At 34.1% G+C, this 27,536-nt stretch overlaps 1 protein-coding gene across 2 annotated transcripts in view; it reads right to left on the bottom strand.

The window, feature by feature from the left end:
• The window catches only part of LOC129222008 (ras association domain-containing protein 8-like), a 132,073-nt gene that overhangs the window by 24,712 nt on the left and 79,825 nt on the right, over positions 1–27,536 (bottom strand). For both annotated transcript variants that reach the window (XM_054856426.1, XM_054856425.1), the window contains exon 3: positions 375–1,707. In XM_054856426.1, the coding sequence (XP_054712401.1) occupies positions 375–1,590 (1,216 nt within the window). In that variant the 5' untranslated portion in view covers positions 1,591–1,707. The remainder of the gene's footprint in view (positions 1–374; positions 1,708–27,536) is intronic.

Below are 27,536 nucleotides of genomic sequence, written 5' to 3' on the forward strand. Positions count from 1 at the left end.
AAATTTTACTCTCGCTGAGCCACTGTTAAAACAATAAAGCACTAAGCTCTTTTTCAGCCTGTACAAACTGTTCAGAAGAGATAAAAGGGGAGAGGGGTGAAGACATTCATCCATGAAGCAAAGATCCCAAGTCATGTGATAGATTTTAAAGCAAAGCATTAGAAAAAATCAGGTTTCTTTCCCTAGTTTCATGCAAAACATTTCCATCATTCATTCTCGTGTTGTTGTTCCACCATTCACGTGACTTGACCTCTTTGTCTCCTGTTTTGCTATATAAGCCAATCATTGAACTTACTCCTCCATTTACTAATTCTCACTCCATGGTACAAACTCTATAATAAATATTAGTTTGCTTTAAGTTTTCATGAACTTACCAGCATCAAACTGTGTTACTTCTGCTTGCTGATTATCCAATTTCTCTCGCTGCAAAGACACCAAACGAAGCAAGTCCTGGTACTGAGGGTCACGTGAAGAATCCTCGCTTTGAGAATTATTCTTTTGAGACACAGACTGGTGCTTACTTTCACCTGATATTAGCTTATCACTTTCAAACTTTGAAGTCAGTGACTTTCTAGACTTCAAAGGATCTTCTGAAATATTATTTTGCTTGAGCAAAACCGATTTCTCTGGAGATTTACTAGGAGACTTTGCACGAATGGGAGACAAACTTACACGATCATTATGTAAAGACAAGTGATCAGAGGTGCCAACAGAATGATCTCTGTTTTGGTCTGTTGTGACGTGATTTTTCTGAGTATTTGGTTGACGAGAGTACATCTGAGACTGATTTGACGATTGACCACGTTCAACTGGAGAAAAGCGCTCATTTCGATTAGCAAGATGAGGTCTTTTACTGGAAGGAGATTCTTCATCTTGCGCATGGTTAGAAACTGGAGAAGCTATGGAAAGATGACTAGCAGGAAAGCGACCACTGGAACGAGACACAGCTTCGTCGTAAGGTGGAGGATGCTTTGGCCTTTCAATCTTTGCATTCTGCAAGCTGGGACTTTCACAGTCTCTGGGTTTCTGCGGAACACCCCTAACTACACCTTTTGGCAAGTCTTGTTTTGACCGGTTATCGCGATTTTTGATGTTGCGATTTGTAGAACTTTCGTTTTTAGTCTGAGCATTGCTTTCTCCAATAATGGAAGGCATTGAGTTTTCACTACTAACACTACCACTGCTGCCATGGCCACAACTGAAAGTTAATGATTTTTTAATTTCTTTATTATTTGGTGAATTTTTTTGCTTATTATTCCCGCTGGGGGAGAAGCTGCGCAGAAAGTCGTGCTGCCGCTTATTGTTCTGAGTTTGGCTATTAACACCGGGGGCTGCTTTGCATTCTCCATTCGATCGCCTCATTACAAAATGTACATCATTTGCATATTCCCCCCACTTGGTCAGAACCTTCAGAGGCTGCTCGTTAGGTGCCAGAAGGCGTTCACTGTTCCTCCATTTTTCAATAAGTGTAAATCTGCCTGTTTGCCCAGTAGCATGAGCCAAAGCATACACGACATCCTGGCAAGTGGAAGCGTCTGTGACCCCACATACCACTCGCTGTATGCCATCAACCCACACCTTTAGCTCCATGACTGTGATGACTAGCAAAGCTTCTTAACATCCTCTTTTCTGTGGTCACAACGTTGTGGACTTAAATAAAAATATCGAAAAGCCATTGAGACGAGTCTGCACTCTGATGTGGCTGACCTATAAGTGAAGAGAAAAAGGATTAGTGACCACAGTATATAGAACAGAAAATAGTACAGAAGTTATTTCATACTCACATTTAAGCAGGGTTTGTGATTTTTCCCGATTTAAATTGGATTTTTTTTTACATCTTTTTAAAATCTTCAAAAATTTGTAGTTATTAATTATTTCACATTTATAAACATAATATATTTCATACAATAGATGAATCCATTTAGCTTACTTTTAAAACTAAGATAAGTTCTCTAACTATTCAGTACATTTTATAATTATGTTATAGTAATACTTATATAAGAAATGATTTTGTTTTATGTTTTGCTTAAAAATAAGGATTCCATCATCATCCATTATCATGTAAGTATTAGCGTAAAAAAATATGCTGAGCAATTACTTTTCATAACTATATTACTGCCCCAAAGCAGAATACTTAACAATGTTCTGCAACGTAAAATCATTTGACCAAAATTGTTCTGCAAGTACTTCAAGTATTGTACGCGAAAAAACGTGACATTTTCCACAAACTGGGTGCCAAAAATCAAAATCGTTTCACATAGGCTTTTTTTTTTTTTAACTGGACTTTTACTATTTATTTCTGTGGAAATGAGATATTTCTGGAAACATCACACCTTTCAACCAAATGGCTAATTAAAAAGCACTGAATTTGGAAAATTAGTCAATCATGAAAACGATAAAATCAAAAAACTTTAACAAGGTGTCAAATCTAAATCGATTGAGATTCTCCAAAAATAGTTTATATGCTTTCTAAAACGCACAGAAAGAGAAAAGAAACAAAATTTTATAAAAATCCGAACCTAGGTGTCAAACCACATTTTTTTGGTTAATTTTACGTGGCATGAAAGAGCAATTAAAAAATGTTACTAAATAAACAAATTACTAAAATAATAAATAAAATGAGTCGAGTTTGATTTGCATACAAAAAAAAAAAAAAAAAACACTTCCAAAACTTTCTGAATAATTGAAATATTTTCTGGATGCAAAGGAATTGAAATCTCAAACAAGACACGCAATTTCCGACGATGGACGTGTTGCAATGTTGGCATGTTTCCAAAACATACGTATATGGCGGAAATTGCAGTGGATGATTAAAGATCGATTGGGAAAGTCCTACAAAGGACTTATCAAATTCAACATAGCTTTCCGCCAAATTATCGTAATTTAGGATAATTTTAGATTTTCTTCTAATTTTAAGAAATGTGCAGAATTTCTGCAAAATTCTATCTTAAGTTGGAAGATGTTTGTAGAAAATCTGCTGTTTCTACAGATTTTCTGCATATTTTCGGCACCGCACTTTCTGCATATTTTCGGCACCGCAGTTTCTGCATATTTTCGGCACCGCAGTTTCTGCATATTTTCGGCACTGCAGTTTCTGCATATTTTCGGCACCGCGGTTTCAGCAGATTTTCGACACAACGGTTTCTGCAGATTTTCTGCACCAGGGTTTCTGCAGAAATTTCAATGAAATTTGCAGAATTTCTGCAGAAAATTTAGTCAGTTTTCCTTTCACATTTGAACAGAGTGGTTCTGCAGCTCAGGCATCTGTTCTGCGACGTACGTTGCAAATTTAGTAGTATTCTGCTTTGGGTTATATTAGTGATGGTGTATAAGAAAAACTGCAAATTTTTATTTGGTTCTGTACTGAATTGAACTGTAATTTTGGAGTAAAAGCAGTATCGCAAGAGTGAAAATCTGTTTCACACGCAGAAAGAGGGATCTATATAATTTTGCCAGTTGAAGCTAAGTTTATATAATGCAGCGTAGTTTTGGAGCAACACATTCTAAAAATGCATCTTTTATAAAAATAAAAATAAACGGATTTTAATTAATGATTTTGTAAAAAAAATCACTTAATTCAAATCAACTGATTCAAATCAGTGATATATTTTTTTTTTTAATCACTTGATTTAAATCCTGATTTTAATTTTTATCATGATTTAAATCAATGAACTCTGCATTTAAGATGTTCATTTTTTTTACAGCTTTCCACAAATAAAAAAGTAACATTAAAATTCAAATGAGGCAATGGGAAGCAAAAGGATGTAAGTGTCAAAATTAAAAATTTGGAGATAAACAGTACAAACTGTAGGTGAACCTCTCCTACCGTAGTAATAGTAGCCCTGGCAGGTACTGTTATACAGCGTGATTTAGAAAAAAAACTTTTAAATGAAAGCCTACCTAGGACCGGAACTTAAAAGGCATTTTACTCAAACTTGAAAATGTCCACTTTCATCTCTTTGTTTCTCACTGTCTCATATGTTCTTTACAGAATATAAAATATTTTCTTGCGTGGAAGCTTTATTTGTAACACACATAAAAACCTTTTTTTTTTTTAACACAACTTTGATTTTCCGTCAAAAGTTCGATTTTAACCTTGAAAGTTCAAGCAATCCATATTGTATCTCACAAGGTATTGTTCGAATTTTTAAAAGTTTTATTTCTGAAACGTGTTTTTTCATTCTACTTTGTTTCGGAAAATATTTTTATGAAGTTATTTTTTAAAATCGGCGTTCACTCTTGAAGTGACTCGCATAAACAAACACGGCCAAAAAAAAAAAAAAAAAAATAAAATAAAATAAAATAAACGAAATGAACATTCTTGAGCAACGTGAACAAAACACGTCCCATTCATCCTCTCCCCCCCCCCCCTCTTTCTCATAACAAATTTGGAACATTGTATCTGAAGGTTAGAATTCATTATAATTCTTTAGGCGTCTGAAATCTGCAGTGGAGCGGGAAGAAAGTTACATGGGATCCAAAATGATGCAAAACGTTTATTTCATTTTCCCATGGAAATTATTATCAGTGAATGAAAACAACAGGTTCGTTAATATAATCATCCTTATATATTATTTCTGTAGCCTGTTTTTGGTTTCTACGCCAGATTTTCTTCAATTCTTGATCGATTTCTTTGATTTACGCCTTATTTTAAAGCTTATGGTGCTGGCTACTGACGAAAAATAGACCCACGGTCTAAAAATTGTTTTTTTCAACCGAAAAATTTGTTTTAAAGAACTAGAATGAGGTTTTCGGTTAAACTCATAACTTTAATTTGCGCTACGACCGACAGAGCTGAATAGCTTGATCGGCAGAGCGTTCTCTTCGTAACCAGGAGAATGCGTGTTCGGACCCACGTCCAGACAATCTGCAACAAAAAATTATAAAAATATCGCGCATTAAATGAACACTTAGTTAAGTGTATAACAACTATGAAGAAATAGAATAAATGAGAATGAAACGCTCCTTGCTGATATGAAAACTTGAAGTGACTTTGTGCTAAATTATTTCTGAATTGTACGGTTTTTTTTTTCTTTTTACGCTTTGGCTCTGGTAAGAAAATTAAAGAATAATGCAAGCGAAAATATAAGTAACAGGTTTAAGATTTCAGACTACAATAGAATTGTTTTTTGTTCAGAAAAAAAAATAAATCGTGTATTTAAATACATATTCTTCTAATGAGTTTTTGACTCTTTGTACAAATAAAAAAATTACTACCTCAGTTTGAAGGGTAAAATATATAATTTTTCTTCTTTTTGCAAAAAATTATATAGCTTATCACATTTTTACTACATTCCAAAAGCTACGCTTAAAAAACAGCATAGTTGAATTTATTTTGTATTTTAACCATGCTGTTAAATGATGAACACGTGCTGCCATCTAAGTTATAACGGTTCAAGCAGCCTGCGGTAACAAATTGTAGAAATTTTTAAGAATAAAAAAATGTTTTTTCAATATCGTATCTTATATATTATTCCCTTCTCATTTTAAAACTTATCAGGCTGGCTAATGAAGAAAAATAGACTTACGGTCGAAAAATCACGTTTTAGAAAACGCCCCTTGCTGTTTCAAAATCTTGATGCTGCCTGTAGTTCTTATGCATTTTTTAAAAGCAAAGTCCTAATGCAGTTTTGCATTTTTTACGTCGATTTCGGAAAAAAAATAGCCTGTGTGTGTGTGTTCATATTTTAATAAAGCTTAAACGCACTGGACTTAGTCGTTCGGTTAAAATGATAAGTTTTTTCGGTAGAGCATTCGGCTATAAACTATCTGAATTTCGGGCAAGCTTGGGCTGTCCGATATAATATCAAATTTAAATTAGTATTACGCATTACATGTACTCATAGCATACAAAAGTAATAAAATAAATGCAGTGGGAATGCTACTCGGTGTTTCGACTCCTTTATGCAGGCTACAGTTATCATTCGGATAAGTTGACTGTTAATCGAAGGGTGTTCTTCATTTTTTTTTTTTAAGCTTTGACTACATCCAGACCACTCAGCATAATGTAAGCATAAAAAAAGTATTAGATTTAGTTAAAGGAAATCCTTTTTGTGCAGAAAAACATTTTCATGGTATGCTGAAATGTAGATGTTTCTAATAGCAGTGTTCGACCTTTTGTACAAATGAAAAAATACTACACCAAATTAAAACTACGAGTTTCACCCAGTAAACCTTTAATTTTTTTTTCGCGCGAATACGATATAAAGCATTAAAATTATTATCAACTTCACTAGCAAGAAATCATTTTCTACTCCTCTGCTTTCTGCTGAAAAAAAAAAAAAAAAATTTGTCTACGTTCGAAAAATTACACTTAAAAAACGGACTCATTTCAACTGGTTTCGGTTTTGAATTTTAAGTGTTCGATTAAAAGAGAACCATGTGCGGGCATTTAAGCCGTAACTGTTAAAGCAACCTTTTCTATGTGAAATAGTTCAATATTCAAAGATAAAAACACTTAATTTCAATCTAATTTATTACTTCTCTAGAATGTTTGTTTCAATCGCTACGTGAGATCTTCGTCATTCTTTAATCAAATTCCATGCTTTTCGAATAATATTAAATCGTATCATGCTGGTTAATGACAAAACATAGAAGCATAATCTTACTATTATTATTATTTTTTTTTTGGCAAAAAGCTTTTTTTTGCTGTTTTTTACTACGCATTCCTTCAATGAATAGCTTTCGAAAAGGAAGGCGCAATTCTTAGGTTTGTTGGGGTGTCGGGCTGTTAATCAGAATGGCGCCAATTCGAATCCGTGCTAATAAATATCTCTTTAAAGTTTCTTTTTTCCCGTCAGATGCTGACATGGGCAGGACTGTATTTGCCACAACCTGTTTTTTTACTTGCACAATTATTGCTTTTTCACGAGTCACTACTCAGCCACACTTTTAATGATATTTATGTTTGAATTGAAAATATGTACGACCGAAAGGTGAGCGATGATCAAATTATCACAACGTTGTATTTAACGATGTTTTGTTACTGATGTCTTTAAATTACATGCCTTCTCTTCTGCGCTTACTTTTTTTTCGGTTCTTCTTCATAATGTTCCTCCTTTGAAATTCTTAAAAGCGAAATACCTTATGAAACGATTCGAAGCACAGTGCGGAGTTCCGCACGGGTCGACTAGTTGTATACATAACACGGATGAAAAGATTGTTTTAAGAAAAATAAAACATCAAAGACACAGAATTCCAAGCATTTTTTGTAAGCCGAGAAGGAATGAGTTCGCTTAACAAAATCTATTCACAGGTGTTATGAACAAATTATTAATTTTAGATTGTTTAATTGCTATTAGGGTTGTTGTCATTAGATTTGTAGGGATTGAGGGACATGAAAGAGCGTTGCTCCCAAGAATTTAAATCTAGCACTCCTGATGGCGCTCGGGTAAGTTTCTTAGGCGTAAAAACTAATTTTTAGGCGCATTTTTTTTTTTTTTAAATAAATAAAAACATAAGGCGTTTAGTGGGGAAAGGGTCAAAAATCAAGCGGAGGTCGCACTCGAGCTTTAAGAAATCAATGTATTTATATACATGTAGGCGTGCCTTTTGCTGTTTTTATACTGTCTACACTCTTTGCTCCCCCGCCCTTCTGCAAGAATTTGAAATAACGAGCCTGCATGAGGCTATAAGAAAATTCCATTGACAAGAGTTAATGTACACAACACTTTAAAATGGCAAAACCGAACTTAATTCCTTTCCTTTTCTACGATCGCGATGAGTTCAGAAGGGAAAAAAATGTTAGCGTCTAAGACTTAACGTCAAATTTAGCACCTCTAGGTTTGGAAATCTAGCGGCTAAATATATTTGGGGATTTAATCAGGTAAATTTGTTATTTTTTATTTATCAATTTATTTTGTGAATTAACTTAAAGATGATAACTACATAAAATCAAATAAGATCAATATGACTGGAGCGCCCATTTCCTCCTTCATCAAGACCCTTCCCCCTCCCCCCCAAAAGAGAAATATCCCCTCCCCCCCGTCATTGTTGGGCACCCCAGAATATGAAGAGAAACACGAAAGCGACATGCTTAACTAAGAAATTTCAGTTTTGGGAGATGCAAAAGCATTTCATTTTCATGCTAATTATTGAATGAATCATTCCGCAACTCTGTGTCATGGGTGCAAGTTTGGTGATGTGTTCAAGACGGAAAATATTTTCAGTTCCCCCCCCCCCCACCCGCATGCGGTCTTAAGGAAAAATTTGTATGTATAAATGTTGCAGTTTTTAACAATGCCATTTTTGGAATCTGTTAATTTTAAGCCTTAAAATTGTAATATTTAAGTGTTTTGACATCATAATTCTAAAAAATCTAAAATCCGACAATAAGGGGGGGGGGGTCTGGGGGCTCTCCCCCAGAAAATTTTTCAAATTGAAGTCCAAAAAACGCTGTGGTAGACCATTTTGGTAAAGTTCAGGGAAAGGAGGGGTTCAGGGACTCTTACATCAATTATTTCAAACTGATAGTCCCAAAATCACAATATTGGGCAACCTTCAAAAAATATTAAAGAAAGAGGGGGGGGGGGGAGAGGACGCTATTGGCTTTCCCAAAATCGAAGATTTAAAAACGAAATTGTACTTTAAATTTCATAACGTTTATACGCTTTTTGAATGCACTATTGAAGGGATGGAGTTCAGGAACCCTCCTTCGGCAATATTTCGAAATTGAAGTTTCAAAAACGCAATTTTAGACAATGTTGGATAATGTAAGGGGTAAAAGCGTTTGCAGCACCCCACCATTAGTTTTTTGCCGATCCTAAACATTTTTGTTGTAGCAATAAAATCGCTTAGGACATAAGATTTTCACTTTTGCAACATAAATCAGTTCTGATTCGAAAGTCTACCCAAGGTAGCGCCAACAAACTAGAAAAGAAGGAAAGGTGGGGGAAGGGTAAGGCCGACTAATGATAATGAACTGTCACCATTCCTCCACAGTCTTCATTTGAAAAAAAAATCTTTTATAAGATAGCAGGTGGTGAAATTAGCAATAAAAAATCGCTTCAGTGAAGTAGATATATTTTTTAAACAAGGTGCCCTTTCCAACATTCATTAATTAAAAAAAGAAATAGAGGAACTGAATACTAACTCCAGGCAGGGTTCCCGAATCACATCCCTCTTAAGGCACTCAAATATAGCCTAAAGTGGCGCTTTAAACATTTCAGCATCAAGGAATTTTCGGAAGAGAACTCCCGAACCACTTCCTCTGAGTTCACCACAAAAGTCCTAAATTTAAATTTTTAAGGCTTCAGTTTCTAAATTGTTTTGTAGGAATAGTACCCCTCTTACCTATAAACATGACTTATGACCGCCTAAAATTTTTAATACTTTAATTTTGGAAACTTTTTCAAAAAATCTTCCTACACCCTTCCCCCTTAAGTCATTCAAAGATAACCCAAAACAAAGCTCTTAAAATTTCAGAAACTAAAATATTTCGGGCTGGGGGTGTGGAATACCCTCCCCCCCCTTTCATTGTGTTTACTAAACGCAGTGTAAATTTTTGTTTAAGATTTATTTTTCTATTGAGAGAGCAACTCCCTTCCACACATCGCCAAAGACAACCCAAAGTTTTAAGACTTCAATTTCGAAAATGTTTCGAGAAAGACCTCTGAATTCCCTAACTCTTAACTCACTCAAAAATAGCCAAAATAGCATTTCAATACTTCGGGGAGAGAGATCCCCCCCCCCCCCCCCCGAGATCTTTCCTCTAAGTTCACTAAATTTTACTTAAATTTGCGGTTTCCCCTTTTCATCACCGAAGATTTAAGAATTTAAATTCTAAAACGTATTGAGAGAAAGCCTTCGAATTCCCTCTTCTTAAGTCTTCCAAAGATTACCTAAAGCTGAGTTCTGAATACTTCAGCTTTGAATATTTTTTGGGAAAGGAGAACCCCCAACCCCAAGACGGTCCAAAGTTGCGCTTTTAAGACTCCAGTTTCGGAATTTTGCCTAAAGACAGCCCTCTCCCTCCCTCTTGACATTGCCCAAAGACAGCCTAAAAGATTTAAGACTTCAATTACAAACACTTTTCGGGAGAGGGTCGCAAATGCCCTTTAACTTGAGTCATTTAAGTATAGCCTCAAATAGTTTTTAGTACATCAGCTACAAAACATTTTCATGTTAGACCACCAAAACCATCTCTCATAAATTCAACAAAGATTGCCTAAATTAGTTTTTAAGACTCCAGTCTTCGATTCTTTTTTAAAACCCACTTTTACATCATTAGAGACAGCCTAAAACTTTTTGACTTTTAAATTTTTAAGAGTTTGCAGTGGAGAAATATCGAACCACTCCTAGCTTCAAAAATATTTTCAATTCAGTTTTTCGATATTTTATACTGTAACCCATGAGTAACCCCCCTCCCCTAGATTGTCCAAGATATCAACGTTTTAAGACCTCAGTATCGTGGGTTAATTTGCGGACAGATTACCCTCTTTGCAAGAGCAGCGTTTTTTCGCAAACTCGTGCTGCCGTTATTTTTCTCCTTTCCTTTCTCCCCCCCCCCCCCCCACCCATATTTCCATTCTAGCGAGTGTTCGATTCAATGACATTAGAATTTAGTGATTCCTCAAGTCTATCAAAAATGCAGGAACGGTTTGCCCATCGGTGTTTCCAACCAGCTTGAAATCCCCCCCCCCCCGATTATTTCCAAACTTCCCATTTTCATTAAAATCTTCATAATCCTTCATAGTTTCTGTTTTACCTGGTATGTAGACGCCCTTTGCTGTGGCGAAAATATTTCATCTTATCAGCAAACACTCTCAATCGGTGTTGCAGATTCAACTCTTAAGACATTTTAAGAGCGTACATAATTTTTATTTATGCGTATAAAGTTTGCAAAAAAAAAACCCAAAAATGAAAAAAACGAAAGGATGATCGAAAATAGCATGAGAAAAGGCTAAATTTTCAATTAGAGCCGATTACTTGGAAAAATCAGGGAGAATAGCGAGCAACTCCTCGGCCTGCAATGCAGTGAGTTGGAAATAACAAAGCTATACCTAAAAAAAGTCAAACGGCGCGAGCCGAAAAGCCACTCCTCCAAAAGCACGTTGCAAACAAAACAAGCACATGGCGGAAAACCGAGAGAATGTCGATGTAAATTCGTGGTTATGGAACGGTCCAGTAATATTAAAGCATATTTTTCAAACACTCAATTTTTCTTTTTTCATTAAAAATTAAAGGAAAGTCACTGAATTTCTTTCCGTCCCGACCTCCGTCTCGGAAATTTTGTCAAGACGGAAATCCGTCCTGAGACGGAAGGTCTTGCACCCATGCTCAGTGTATGTGAAGGATCATGCTGAATTTTGAGCATGGATCATTTTCAGGCCATGCCCGTCTTCCGAACTTTTCCAGGGGGGGGGGGGCGAAGGGTTTTATACTCAATGTAAATTATACCAAAAAAAGAGCAAAAACTACTCCCATTTGTTTGAAAACACATTGACTTCCCAAAGCCAAGGAGAAAGGCAAACGATTCCCCCCCCCCCCCGAATGTCGGATGTTTTTAGGGCCGGAAAAAAAAAGGACCTTAACAAACTCCTAACTTTGCACAATGAACTTCTATCTGTATTTGGCGGCAGCTTGAAATGATTTAAAACTAGCATAGCAATAACCATTGTTACACAAATTCCACATCATCAATGATTTCTTTATTCGTGCAAAAGATTTTCCTCTCACCGACAGAGCAATATTTTTGCGTAGTAAAACTCTGGGAGGGGGGAAAAAACATAAGAAGTGTAGATTAGCATAACCTAATGAATGTTGTTCTGAAAATCAAATAAGAAATATTTACTGCAGACCATTACTAATTCTGAAAGAATGTATGCGTGATCATCGCAACAGGAAACGGCTAACTTTTTGCTAAATCGAAAAACAACTATCACATTTCAAAGGGAAGGACGGGTGTCTAGTTTCCACAGGGTACTCGTCTGGAACTTGTCATAAAGGTCGTTACTCCAAAGAAATATGGTTATCGCATTGACTTTCGCTAAAACGATACCTTTAATGTATATTGGAGAGAGAGAGAGATTGTGGTGAGAGGGCTAATAGTAGGAATTGATATAAAACATTTTGAAATTCGCTTCTTGCAATAAATATTATGTAACTTCAAAAATGTTACATCGCTCTCTCTTTTTCAATTGTTGTGCAGTAAACAGGAGCTTGAACAGGGGGGGGGGGGGACCTGTTAGCCCGGGTACGAGCCTGAAGGGGACCCGAGATTCTTAAAATGAGGGGTGAAATATATGTACAGAAGTAGGGGTTAACAATATGGAGAGGGGCCGTAAAAGTCATTTGTGACGGGCCACAAAATTTCTTTGCACGCTCCTAGTATTAGAGCCTCGATTATACGAAACTCTTAACTGGAGCTTGTAGTGACTTTAACTAGAACCAATCTATAGAAAAATATAAATAAAAGAGAATAGTATTACAGGGTTTGAAATAGGATTCAATTTCTAGGGTCCCCTTTTACTTCAGATTCCAGGGGGGGGGGATTTTTTGAATTTGGGGGAGAATTTTTATAAGTTCGGAAAATTTGTTTAGAATGTTTTTTATAATTCATTTTTATTTCATTTTTCTATTCATTGATTTTTAAATTATAATTTTTTTAGTGTAATATCAACCCCACACACACATTTTCAAATAATTATTGAGTAATTTCGCAGTTTTATTTTATTATTTATTTTCAATAAAATATTTTGCAGCTAAGTAACATACATATACACTCAATTTTTTTTTTAAATAGATCATTTTCTGGATCTAATTATCCGAATGGGGTTCGGTTCCCATTGTTTAGAATAATATTTCTACTGCACAAAGACTTTTTTTTCTGACGATCAAAAAGTAAAAAATTGCCTATACCTTTCGAAAACGGACTGTCGTTTCCAGCAGCTTTCGGATCGCATTTCGACCGGCGGATCGGAATCGATTGATGTCGGCGGATCGGAATCGGTTGATGTCGGCGGATTGGAATCGGTTGATGTCGGCGGATCGAAATCGGTTGATGTCGGCGGATCGGAATCGGTTGATGTCGGCGGATCGGATTCGGTTGATGTAGGCGGATCGGAATCGGTTGATGTCGGGGGATCGGAATCATTGCGCGGGATTTACCTATTTTGTGCGCGTATCGCGCAATATTTCAAACCCTCTTTATCTCTTCTTTTCCCTTCTCTCAGTTTATCAGGAAGGAAGATTCCATGAGGTTAACTGCGGGTCACACGGGAGAAGAATATCTTCTTGCTCGTAAAAATTCGTTTAAAAGTCAGCAAGGCCACTACTACTCGAAAGGTGACAGGCAATGCAGAGGATAAAATGCGAGCGCATTATGATACTTGAATTCCTCTAGTAAACAAGTTTTGTTCTTAATTATTTTCATCCAGTTACACATCGAATTTAATTCCGTAAGTTTCATAAGGTAAAATGGCAATTTTCGTCAAAAGCACAAATGTGCAGTAACACTGCAGACAGGTGTTTCTGTGTTACAAGGAACGTCTTTTTCAGTGCATAAAGTGTGAGTTAATGAATGTAAAGACATCTTACGTGTTCCTGTACATGTGCACTTATAACGTTGTTTTATTTGCTTTTATTTTTAAGAAAAGGTGTTTTTATATTTCTTATAAATATTTTTTTTTGTAGCGAAATTTTATTCAACAATTTAAAAACATCATATTTTCTATACTCACCTTTTTTGCCCCATTTTTAATAAACAAGTGATATTAACTTTGGGACATTAAAATAAAGATTTACTCCATTGAAGCATAACAAACTTCAAAATACTCAAATTTTTAGTTTGACTTGTAAATTTGAATCGCAAATGATTGCAATGTATTACATGCTTGCCATTTTTTATTAATTGTAAAATCTGCCTCGAATAATATTCAATGTTTTACAACTACCTGGTACTGGCCGAGTATCTGATCAAAATTTGGCCGAGTACCGAGTAGTTACCGAGTACTCAGTACGTCTTTACTTAAAAGAAAACTTTAAAAATACAACTTTTATACTTGGTAAAAAAGTAGAAGTTGCTATCACTTTTGCCAGATGGCAATTTTCAAAAACATAATCAACTTTAGAAAGGAAACGCTAGTTCTGAAGTGAAGTCCTGTAGAACGATATTAGTGAAAATAATCTAGGAGTGAGAATAAAAGTGATCATTTCTCTAATAAAGGCTTTGTTCTCGGAAAAAAGGGGAGAATTCCTTAACATGCCATATTGCGTGTGAAATTAAACAATAGCAGAATATCAACAAAATCAAAAGCAGTCAACACTTAAAAGTTGAACTGTAAACAAAAACCAAATCGTCAAAACGATCTGAAAGAGAGAACCCGTTATCAAATACACGAAGTCTTTCATGCTCAAATGTATGTCATTACCTACGATAGTAATAGATTAAAAAAAATTTGAAAAGGCTTATTAAGATTAATTATTTGTACTTAACTTTTACCAGCCACTCCCTAGAATTCAACTATGGTGAATCAAACTAGTAATTGTTTTTCGGAATAAGCTGAATGAATCCACTGTGGTAAGAGGGGTTTGAAACAAAATCCAAGCAGGGATGCCCCCTTTCCTTTCTAAAGAGTAAGGTGCACCCCCTCCAGATTTCGCAAAGACCGCCCCCCCTAAAATGAGAAAAATACCCCTTAAAAGACCCCCTCCTAAAATTTTAATGGCGCAGTCTGCGCCATGGCCCCTGAAAGGGGTGCACCCCTGAATCCAAGCATAGTTCATGCTGCCGTGGGCAGGTAAACGACAGTATCTGCAGAAATGAGTTTTCGAGATATTTGAAGAAACGAGTTTTGGATTCAATAACAACAGCGAAATGTTGGAATGTGATGTTCGTTTCGCTTTTTTTAAAGCGGAAACCGCATAAGCAAGCTTGCACACACACACACACACACACACACACACATATATATATATATATTAGGGTGGTCCTTATTTTTGAAGTTGCAGATATTTTACGCGACGCCCCCTCAATTTGTTCCATTGTACAAATAAATGATCCTTGCAAAATTTAAAGTCAATCCATGAATATTAACACGTGCCCCTAGGGCCCCCGTTTTTGAGTTTCGAAGAAAAAATTGCGGATTTTCTCATTTTTAGTAAAAATATTCTAACGTTTTATGTTTAAAGTAATTTTGAACCTCAATAGGTGCTGCTACTTCCAGATCGACCATTCTCTCACTTTCATTCTGTAAAATTTAACATATTGAATAAAATGTATACCAATGGCCTTGGGTCAAGCGTACCGCTCTTCTGCGCTTGTTCCATTCAAGCGGCAGGGGAACGTTCCTTCCCATCAAGATGGATACGAGGGATTCTATAGTCCATTAATGAATGACCTAGGCCATTAATGAACGATCTTTGACAACAACAAATTGCCTCCTCCAGGCTTTGGGGGTGTTAATTTACAAAATTCCCTGTGTATATAATAGGTGTGTCAAATAGAGTCGCAAGGTTTCAATGCTATAAATATAAGTAATTGCAATTATATTTTAATTCTCTGTTCTTTAGTTATAAATATACCTAAATGCTTATGCAATTTTTAATTTTTAAAATATAAATTTCGAAAAATCCTCGATTACTGCTAACATAAAAGTATATTGTATTTTCCATAGTTAAAATATAAATAAAAAATTATCCAGATCGGAACGATGTAGAAATCTATACTTTAAATTAATTTTCTTCTATTTCAGTACATAGTCTTTCATTATCATCAAATTCTTGCGATTCACAAGATTTAGAAACCGAAATGGGTATCTATCCTAACCTGTTGAACGTTTGTTTTCTCCAGCTGGTTTACCACAATGCAAAAAAGCTTGACAACTATTGATATCTGCTCACCTTTCATCACTGTTAGACAAATGCCATATTAGGGATAAAGATGTTGTTCATTTATTTACAGTCTATGTAGATGCAATAAGTTTAAATCCAAATAACCTAGTGATTAATCGTACATTCCTTAAGAGAGCAAAAGAAAATCTTCGAGAGGTAAAATTAAATTTCATGAATTTAAGTTTAGATTTTGTAGTTATTCACTGGGATACAAAGCTACATCCAGATGTAACACGAAAAAGAACGCCGTCAGGATTACCGTGATAGCTTCAGGTCCTAATATTGAACAGCTACTCGGAATTCCTTAGATGTTTCTTCAGTTGTATATGATATCTTAGATGATAGCTCTTTATTGCTAACTGTTCTAGCTGTAGTGTTTCATACAACGACTTGCAATACCAACCGTATTAATTGTGCGTGCAATTTTTTAGAGCGAAAACTGAACGGTGATATATTACATTTGGATTGCCATCATCATCCACTTGAAATCGTACTGCAGAGTGTGTCCTTAAAGAAGTTCTTGCCTTTCTTAGTTCTAGATGAGATATTCAATTATTTTAGCGCTTCAAAATTTTGTGGAAAGATCTCCATCATTCAGAACTTATAACATTTCAATCAAGTACACATACCACTTAAATTCAAAAAAGACGAAGTGGATGACATATTATTGTTCGTAAAAAGCGGAATTGAGAAAGATTACAGATAATTCTCATAACTTGTTATAATATTTCCTGGTGAATTACCTCCTACAGGGATATGTTTTCGGCAACCTGGAGCTTATCCCTGAGCCACATGGTGGCAAAAGGAATTTTTGTTTGAAAATTTTTATATTTAGGAAACAATTTAAATTGACCTTACATGAAAAGAAAGACTTTTAATGCTGTTTTACAAAGCTGTTTTACAATTAAATGCTGTATGAAGATATGGTTTTTCCCAGCAACCCAATCGAGGCTCCCTTGAATAAAATAATATGTCTGAAAAACTAGCAGCGACAAATGACGACAAACATGTAGCAGAAGCAGTGATTGGAAAATTCATAAATCACTTATGGTATTTAGGGGATAAACTAGTAGCTTTGTCCGTATTGGATGACGGAATTAACTTTGAATGTAGGAAAAGACTAGTCCAAAAAATGCTTGTGATGAGGAAGACGTGTCTGATGACTGTTTAACAAATTTCAGATAACAGTAGATGATTTAGAATACTTTCTTAGTAAAGATCTTCCTCCTTATAGAATCAATTACGAGTCAATAAAATTGTTTCATAAGTTGCAAATACTAAAAGATTTTTTCCTATTTTATCCGGATTCACGACAAAATGTTTAAGCTATTTGAAGGGAAGAGAGATTGTTAAAATACTGAAAATTGTGAATGATACAACTGAAAGAGGAGCACATTATTAATCGAAGAATTTCAAAACTAATTTACCAAATATGAGTCACAAAGCAATTTATTTTACAGACCGTCCAAGACTATCGGGAAAAAATACACACTATCGAGACACATTGAGAAAAGCGTACGATTAAGGCAAATTTCTAAAGCATTATTTTATTCTTATTCAAAGTAAAATCTTAAGATGATATAAAGTAATTAAAAAGGTTAATTTTAGTACTACCTCACTGTAAAAATATTTTGCAAACCTAGGAGAAACGATGTACTGGGTCTGAAGTAAAAACTCGGAAGATTTGTGAGAAAATTATCAAAAGTGTTAAAGTTTAACGGCCTAGGGGCACGTGTTATTATTGACCGATCGAGTTCAAATTTTACACACGTTACTTTTTATTATAGTGTCACAAAACTAGGGGGCATCACTTGCTGAATTCCGAAAAAAAAAATTTCCCATATAAATAAGGACCACCCTATATATATATATATATATATATATATATATATATATATATATATATATATATATATATATATATATATATATATATATATATATATATATATATATATATATATATAATTTATATGGGAAAAAAAATTTCGGAATTCAACAAGTGACGCCCCCTAGTTTTGTGACACTATAATAAAAAGTAATCGGTGCAAAATTTGAACTCGATCGGTCAATAATAACACGTGCCCCTAGGACGTTGAACTTTAACACTTTTCATAATTTTCCCACAAATCTTCGAGTTTTTACTTCAGACTCCGTACATCGTTTCTCCTATGTTTGCAAAATATTTTGACAGCGAGGTAGCACTAAAATTAATCTTTTTAATTATTTCATATCGTCTAAAGATTTTACATTAAATAAGAATGAAATATTGCTTTAGAAACTTTACTTTAATCATACGCTTTTCTCAATGTATCTCAATCTTGTGCATTTTTTTTCCCGATAGTCTTGGAGTGTCTGTAAAAAACTAAATTGCTTTTGTGACTCATATTTGGTAAATTGATTGTGAAATTCTTCGATTTATTGTACTCCTTTTTCAGTTGTATCATTCACAACTTTCAGCATTTTAACGATATCTCTTCCCTTTAAATAGCTTCCTTCATTTTGCCATGAATCAGGATCAAATAAGAAAACATCTTTTGATGTTTGTAACTTATCAAACAGTTTTATTGACTTGTAATTGATTCTATAAAGAGGAAGATCTTTACTAAGAAAGTATTCCAAATCATCTACTGTTATTTGAAATTTTTTATACAGTCATCAGACACGTCTTCCTATTCAGCAAGCATTTTTTTAAGTAGTCTTTTCCTATCTTCAAAGTTAATTCCTTCATCCAATACGGACAAAGCTACTAGTTCATCCCCTAAGTACCATAAGTGATTTATGAATTTTTCAATCACTGCTTCTGCTGCATGTTTGTCATCATTTTGTACGCTGCAGGTTTTTAAGACACTAGACTTTATATTAATTTAAAAGGCCTAGAATCGGTTGCTGAGAAAAACTATATCTTCATACAACCTACAACATTTAACTGTGTACGAGCAATCTCTTCATGTAGTGTCAATTTAAATTGCTTCCTAAATATATAAATTTTCAAACAAGAAATTCCTTTTGCCACCCCTCTGGGTCAGGGATAAGCTCCAGGTTGCCGAAAACATATCACTGTAGGAGGGAGGACTTCACCAAGAAAAATTATTACACGTTATGAGAATTCTCTGTAATATTTCTTCATTCCGCTTTCTATGAACAATAATATGTCATCAAATTCTTCTTTTAGAATTTAAGTGGTATGTGTAATTTTTGAATTTTGAAGCGCTTAAATAATGGAATATCGAGTCTAGAACTAAGAAAGGCAAGAACTTCTTTAAGGACACACTCTGCAGTACGATTTCAAGTGCATGATGATAGCAATACAAATGCGATATATCACCGTTCAGCTTTTGCTCATAAAAAATTACCTGCACAATTTATACGGTTGGTATTGTAAGCCGCTGTATAAAACACTACAGCTTGAACAGTTAGCAATAAAGAGCAATCATCTAAGATATCATATACAACTGAAGAAATATCTCAGAAATTCTGAGTAGCTGTTCAACAATTGGAACCTGAAGCTATCATGGTACGCCTGTCGGCGTTTTTTTTTTTTTTTTTTTCAGTTACTTCTGGATGTAGCTTTGTATCCCAGGGAATAACTAAAAAATCTAAATTTAAATTCATGAAATCTGATTTACCTCTCGAAGATTTTCTCTTGCTCTCTTAAGGGATGTACGATTGATTATAAGGTTATTTGGATTTTAATTTACTGCATCTACATAATCTGTTAATAAATGAGCAGCATCTTTGTCCCTAATATGGCATTTGTCTAACATTGATGAAATGCGAGCAGATCTCAATAGTTGTCAAGCTTTTTTGCGTTGTGGTAGATCAGATGTAGAAAAAAGGTTCAACAGGTTAGGATAGATACCCATTTTGAGTTTTAAATCTTGTGAATTGCAAGAGGAAATTGATGATAATAAAGGACTATGTACTGAAATAGAAGACAGTTTAAAGTATAGATTTTTACATTATTCTGATCTGGAATTTTTTAAAATTTATATTTTAGATATGGAAAATAGAGTTTATTTTTATGGTAGGGTAATCGAGGATTTTTCAAAATTTAAATTATAAGAATGCATAAACATTTAAGTATATAACTAAACAACAGGGAATCCTTATATATTATTTCTGTAGTCTGTTTTTTGTTTCAACGCGAGATCTTCCTCAATTCGTGATCGATTTCTTTGATTTGCACCTCATTTTAAAGCTTATCGTGCAGGCTACTGACGAAAAATAGACCCACGATCTCAAAATTGTTTTTTCTGCCAAAAAACCTGTTTTAAAGAAGCAGAATGAGGTTTTCGGTTAAATTTATAACTTTAACTTGCACAGTGACTGACAGAGCTCAATAGCTCGATCGGCAGAGCGTTCGACTGGTAACCAGGAGAATGAGTGTTCGGGCCCATGTCCGGACAATCTGCATCAAAAAATTAAAGAAATATCGCGCAGTAAAAGAACAATGAATAGCAAATATGGGGGAATAGAATAAATGAGATGGAAACACTCCTTGCTGTTATCAAAACTTGATGCAACATGGAGCTAAATTGATTTTTAATTGTAAGTTTTTTTTTTAAGCTTTGGCTCTGGTAAGAAAATTAAAGCATAATGTAAGCGAAAATATAAGTATCAGGTTTAAGATTTCAGACTACAATGGAATTGTTTTTTGTTCAGAAAAAATAGTTAATCGTATATTGAAATATAGATTCTTCTAATAAGTTTTTGACGCTTTGTACAAATAAAAAAAATACTACCTCAATTTGAAGGGTAAAATATATATTTTTTCTTCTTTTTGCAAAAAAAAAAAATTCTTATCACATTTTTAATACATTTAAAAATTTACGCTGAAAAAGAACTTAGTTCAAATTATTTTGTATTTTAACCGTACTGTTAAATGATGAACACGTGCTGCCATTTAAGCCATAACGGTTCAAGCAGCCCGAGATAACAAATTGTAAAAATTTTCAAAAATAAAAACACTTCTCTTCAATATCTTACCTTATTACATTATTTCTGTGGATTATTTTTCTGTAAGTGTGCGTGATCTTTCTTATCTCTTGAAGAAATTCCCCCCTCATTTTAAAACTTATCAGGCCAGCTAATGAAGAAAAGTAGATTTACGGTCTAAAAATCAAGTTTTCGGAAACGCCCCTTGCTGTTGCAAAACCTTGATACCGCCTGTAGTTCTTATGTATTTTTTTAAAGAAAAGTTCTCATGCAATTTTCCTTTTTTTTTTTTTTTTTTTTTTTTTTTGCGTCGCTTTCGGCAAAAAAAATGTAAAATTAACCTGTATGTGTTTATTATTATTATTATTATTCATTATTTTTAAATAAAGCTTAAAAGCACTGTACTTAGTTGTTCGGTTAAATTGATAAGTTTTTTTTTTTCGATAGAGCGTTCGGCTATAAACTATTTGAACTTCGGGCAAGCTCGGGCTGTCCGACATAATAGCGAATTTACATTAACATTACGCATTACATGTACTCATAACATACAACAGATAACACACGTGATAAATTAAATGCAGTGGGAATGCTACTTGGTGTTTCGACTCCTTTATGCAGACTACAGTTATCATTCAGATAAGTAGACTGTTAATCGATGGGTGTTCTTCCTTTTTTTTAAAGCGTTGACTCCGTCCAGATCACTTAGCATAATGTAAGCGAAAAAAGGTATTAAATTTACCTCAAGGGAATCCTTTTTGTGCAGAAAAACATTTTCATTGTATGCTGTAATGTTGATTTTTCTAATAGCAGTGTTCGACCTTTTGTACATATGAAAAAATACTACGCAAAATTAAAACTACGAATTTCACCCAGTAAACCTTTAATTATTTATTCGAATACGATATAAAACATTAAAATTATTATCAACTTCATTAGTAAAAAATCATTTTCCACTCCTCTACTGTAGGCTGAAAAAAAAAACATTTTGTCTACGTTTGAAAATTACACTTAAAAAACGGACTCAGTTCAACTGGTTTTGGTTTTGAATTTTAGGTGTTCGATTAAAAGAAAAACATGCGCGGGCATTTAAGCCGTAACGGTTAAAGCAGCCTGCTATGGGAAATTGTTCAATATTCAAAAATAAAAACACTTATTTTCAATCGAATTTATTACTTCTCTAGAATGTTTGTTTTAATCGCTACGTGAGATCTTCCTTATTCTTTAATCAAATTCCATGTTTTACGAATAATTTTAAATCGTATCATACTGGCTAATGACAAAACATAGACGCATGATCTTATTTTTTTCGGCAAAAAGCTTTTTTGCTGTTTTTTATTACGCATTCCTTCAATGAATAGCATTCAAGAAGGAAGACGCAATCGCTAGGTTTGTTGGAGTGTCGTGCTGTTAATCAGAATGGGCCAGTTCGAATCCGTGCCAGTACATATCTCTTTAATGTTTTTTTTTCCCGTCAGATGCTGACATGAGCAAGTCTGTATTTGCCACAACCTTTTTTTTTCACATGATATATTACTGCTTTTCACGAGTCACTCAGCAACACTTTTAATGATATTTATGTTTTCATTGCAAATACGTACAACCAAAAGGTGAGCGATGATCAAATTATCACAACGTTGTATTTAACGAGGTTTTGTTACTGATGTCTTCAAATTACATGCCTTCTCTTGTGCGCTTACTTTTTTCGGTTCATCTTCATAATGTTCTTTCTTTGAAATTTTTAAAGAGCAAGATGCCTTATGAAACGATTCAAAGCACAGTGCGGAGTTCCGCACGGGTCGACTAGTTAAAATATAATTGTCATTACTTATATTTATAGCCCACACCTATTACATACACAGAAAATTTTCTAAATCAACACCCCCAAAGGCTGGAGGAGGCAATTTGTTGTTGCCAAAAATCATTCATTAATGGCCTTTAGAATCCTTTGTGTCCATCTTGGTGGAAAGAAATGTTCCCCTGCCGCTTGGTTTGAAACGAGCGCGAATAGCGGTATGCCTGTCCCAAGGTCATTGATGTACATGTACCCTATGTAATATGTAAAATTTTACAGAATGAAAGTGAGAGAATGGTTGGTCTGGAAGTAGCAACATCTATTGAGGTTCGAAATTACTTTAAAAATGAAACCTAGGAATATTTTTACATAAAAATGAGAAAATCCACAATTTTTTCTTTAAAACTCAAAAAAGGGGGTCCTAGGGGCACGTGTTAATATTCATGGATTGACTTAAAATGTTGCATGGATCATTTATTTGTATAATGGAACAAATTGAGAGGGCGTCGAGTAAAATATCTACAACTTCAAAAATAAGGACCACCCTAATATATATATATATATATATATAAATATATATATATATATATATATATATATATATATATATATATATATATATATATATATATATATATATATATTTATATATATATATTAGAGACGTACCGAGTAGCACTTTGGCCGAGTAGCCGAGTACCGAGTACTCAGCCTTTCACTACTCTGACGAGTTACTAAGTACCAATTATGTTTTAAGAAGAACCACCGACACACGTGATGAATTTTGAACTTATTGGAATAGTAGTATAGACCTCCTTGTCCATATAATAGTTTTTAAAACTAAATTCCTGCTGAAATTTAATTACGCATTACATAAACAATTTTGTTTTTGTCAAAAATTTTACAAAAAAATTATTTTTAAAATTAAAAATAAATAAATAAAAGGTATGATTAATCAAGTTGGAATTAAAACAAATTACAGTAAAATCCCTCTAATGCGGACAATAACAGGACATTTTTTCTTTTTCCGCAATAGAGAGGTGTCCGCAGGACAGGGGTTTAATAATGTTATTTGCATTGGAACTGGGGAATTAAAAATTGTCCGCATAAGAGGGGTGTCCGCCTTTGAGGGGTGTCCGTTAGGGGTTTCACTGTATACCAATCAATTATAGTTCTAGTCCGCCAAACATAAATAATTTTTAAAAGCAGATAAAACAAATGTGCAGGAACACTGCAGACACGTGTTTCTGCCCCCCGCTACAAGGAACGTCTTTTTCAGTGCATAACATGTGAGCTAAAAAATGTAAAGACATTCGACAAAAAAAATCCGAATTTTGTCGTATGCCTTTAAATCAACGATCCCATTTTGTGCATTGAAAAAGGAGTTCCTTGTAACGCCAAAACACGTGTCGGCAGTGTTCCTGCACTGTGCTTTTAAGGTTGTTTTATTTCCTTTTACTTTTTAAACAAAGGTATTTTTATATTTTTTATAACTAATTTTTGTTTGTAGCAAAAATCCATTTTTAATGTAAAAATTCCATATTTTCTACACTTACCTTTTTTTTGCATAGTTTTTAATAAATAAGTTTTATTTACTTTGGGAACATTAAAATAAAGATTTATTCCATTGAAGCATTACAAACTTTATTTTTCTCAAAATTTAAATTTGACTCATAAATTTTAATTGTAAATGATTGCAGAATATAATGCTTGCTCTTTTTTTATAAATTTTAATATCTCTCTTGGACAATATTCAATTTTTTGCAACTACTCGGTATTGGTCGAGTACTGAGTAGTTACCGAGTGCTCGGTACGTCTCTAATATATATATATATATATATATATATATATATATATATATATATATATATATATATATATATATATATATATATATATATATATATATATATATATATATATATATATAGATAAATTTGCAGTTACTGTCCTTTACTTGCCCGTAGCAAAATGACTGTCGATCGGCGGAAATAGCTACGCACAAAAGATTATATCCGAGAACAATTTACCCCAAGGTCAGTTGGAAAAAAAATCATTTGAAACTCATCAAAAGAACAAGTGGTTTTAAACAAATTTCCATTCCATTTACATTTTATTCGAAATTCATACCAAATGAACTTTTTATCTTACCAGGAAGAGAATTCTCCGTGCCTTATATCCTGAAGCTCCGAAAAAATCAACAACGTCACTCCCTCTTAAATGAAATTTTTGAAAAATCTCACGAACAGCTTCCATTTAAAGTTCATAAATTTAGTTTGTAATAATTGATCCATAGAAATACACAGTTTAAGAGACATTCTCTAACTTTTTTTTTTGCTAGTGAAAAATAAAGTTTAAATCTAGGGACACTTATTCTGGGTCACCCTGTAACTGGAGTTCGGTCTTCCAGGCACTGCATACTAGTGTGATTGATGCATTAGAAATTGAAATGGAAACTATTTACGGACGCATTGAAAACGTTTAATATTTAGGCACACTCTTGAGACAGCTAAGATTCACGCTGGATCGTTGAGCCGTTTAGGATTTCAATCATCAATAGTGAAAAATATCATCAATAATTTTAATAAATTGTTAATACTCTTCGGAAACAGAAAGAAGAGCATGTTTATGTTGCTACTGGAATTTAAAATAACTAACTGGAATTTTAAAATAATAAAAGTTATTTTTGGCCTTATTTCAGGCAACGAATGGATTAAGAAATAACTTATGAAACTTTCATCGCAAAAGGAAGGGGGAGGGGGAATATTTCTATGTATTTCACATGAAATTCAAATTAGCCTGAACTAAAAATAACTTCCTTAACTTTAAGTTGCTCGACCACATGCCAACTGAAGCAAAACTTACAAAAAAATGCCCACAACTCGAACACAAACACAGTTATTATGAGTCAGGACTTGAAAGAACTAGTATGTTGTGGCCATCACGAAACTTTCTTCTATATTTTTCCTTTTTCTGATCCCTCCCCATGCTTGACGAGGAAGCAATATTCCTAACAAAAACAAAATTACACATGCAAAAACTTGACGACCATCCCAATGTCTGAATTATTGTAAAAACAAAACAAAGAGCGAAAATTGAAAGTTACTTTAAAAGCCTTGCTTGAATTAATTACAAATATTTTATTTATTAACAAACATAAGATGGCAACAGTTAAAAATTTTAAATCATTGAGATAATATTTCCGATCATTTTCATACAATTAAAATCACGAGAAATACGCAGACGACAATCTATTACGATTTATCTTTCTTATTGTTGCATTAATAAAACTATTTTTATTCGCAAAAAAAAAAAAAAAATCAACACCTCTTGGAGCGATTGGAGTCAAAATTGAACCAAAGCCTGTTTACGTATGGATTCACATATATTCCAAATTCCAACCAGAATGTAGCATTACTTCTTGAGATAGGGCACTCACAATGGGAAAAAAAGAACGGACGATTGCGCTATCCCCTTTTTAGCTGTTGACACAAAAATAAAATCAGCTCTTATACCCACTAAGGGCTACTTGTCAAAAAAATTTTGTTTGATTCCGTTGGTTATTTCTTGAGATACAGCAGTCACAATTAACAAAAAACGTTCTATAACTCAACCCCCGTTTGAGCTATTGACACCAAAATTGAATCAGCACCTGCTCCTGTAAGGGGCAACATATGGACCAAATTTTGTTTGATTCCGCCAGTTACTTCCTGAGGAATAGCAAGCACGCGTGACTCAAAAAACGTCCCATTGCTCCACCCCCCTTGGAGGAATTCGCGCCAAAAACCAATGGGCACAAGTTCACATAGGGGCACATATGTGTGCCAAATTTCGTTCAATTTCATGCGGTAGTTTTTGCTGTAGAGCGGCCACAAAAAACTGGTTACACACACTTGACACTTGACACCCTCAGAGACCACCCGCACCTACCAATTACTTGGTTTATCGGTTTTAAATGCTCAGATAAATCTGAGCAAGTGGGTCTCTGAGGAACTTTATTTAATTACATAAAAATACAGGAAAAATACATTGTTATCTGTTACAATTTTGATTTGCTTTTGACAAAAATTTTGGTAATTTAACATTATTATATGTAATAAAGTAGACAAATCCAATGCATAAAAGCTTACAATGATAAATTAAACATAAACCACATTAGAGAGTTGTTGCGTTACAGATGATAACGTGTTAAAGTGTAGAAAAAACTCTGAATTTAAACGGTATTAACTATTGAAGAAAGAAAAAATATGTGTATTAATCAACGCCTTGAAACATGAAGCCTTCATTAGACAATAGACTGAAAATTGAGTTAAGTTTGATGCGGGTATGATGTTGTGAACAGGCAATTAATATGTTTTTATTGAGTGAAAGACTATGATTACGTCTGATATGCAAATGCGATGTTAGTGGACAGAAAAAAATGTAATGTTCCGGAGAACCTAATTCGCCGCAAGAGCAATTAGCAGAATCAGAAAGGTTAAATCTGTGAAGATATTGTGGGAATGGTCCATGGCCAGAAAAGAAAATTGTCTCAAACCTACTTTTAATGCGGGGAGAAAAACGAACGGTGGGGAAGAATTCGAAGACTCTTCGTCCAGTATCCGCTTCATTCCACCTAAATTGCCAGTCATCTAATGTTTGTTTTTTAATGTATGAAATTAGTGAAGATTTTGGAAGAGGAATAGATGAAGAAGGAAACTGCGGGTCGTCAGCTGCAGTTCTTGCTAAGCGATCAGCCAGATCGTTGCCGACGTCCCCAGAATGCCCTTTTACCCAATGAATTGAGACAGAAGAATTACCTAATAATGACTGTTGAATATCAGATACTGATTTATTCCGTTGAAGAGGATTTTTAATTGCTAAGAGAGAAGACTGACTATCCGAAAAAATTTGTATGGAATCAGCGTTAAGTGAATCCGAGAATTTTAATGCTTGATGAATAGCAAATAATTCAGCTTGAAAAATACTATTATCG

Source organism: Uloborus diversus, chromosome 5 (genome assembly GCF_026930045.1).
Source record: "Uloborus diversus isolate 005 chromosome 5, Udiv.v.3.1, whole genome shotgun sequence".
Taxonomy (NCBI): domain Eukaryota; kingdom Metazoa; phylum Arthropoda; class Arachnida; order Araneae; family Uloboridae; genus Uloborus; species Uloborus diversus.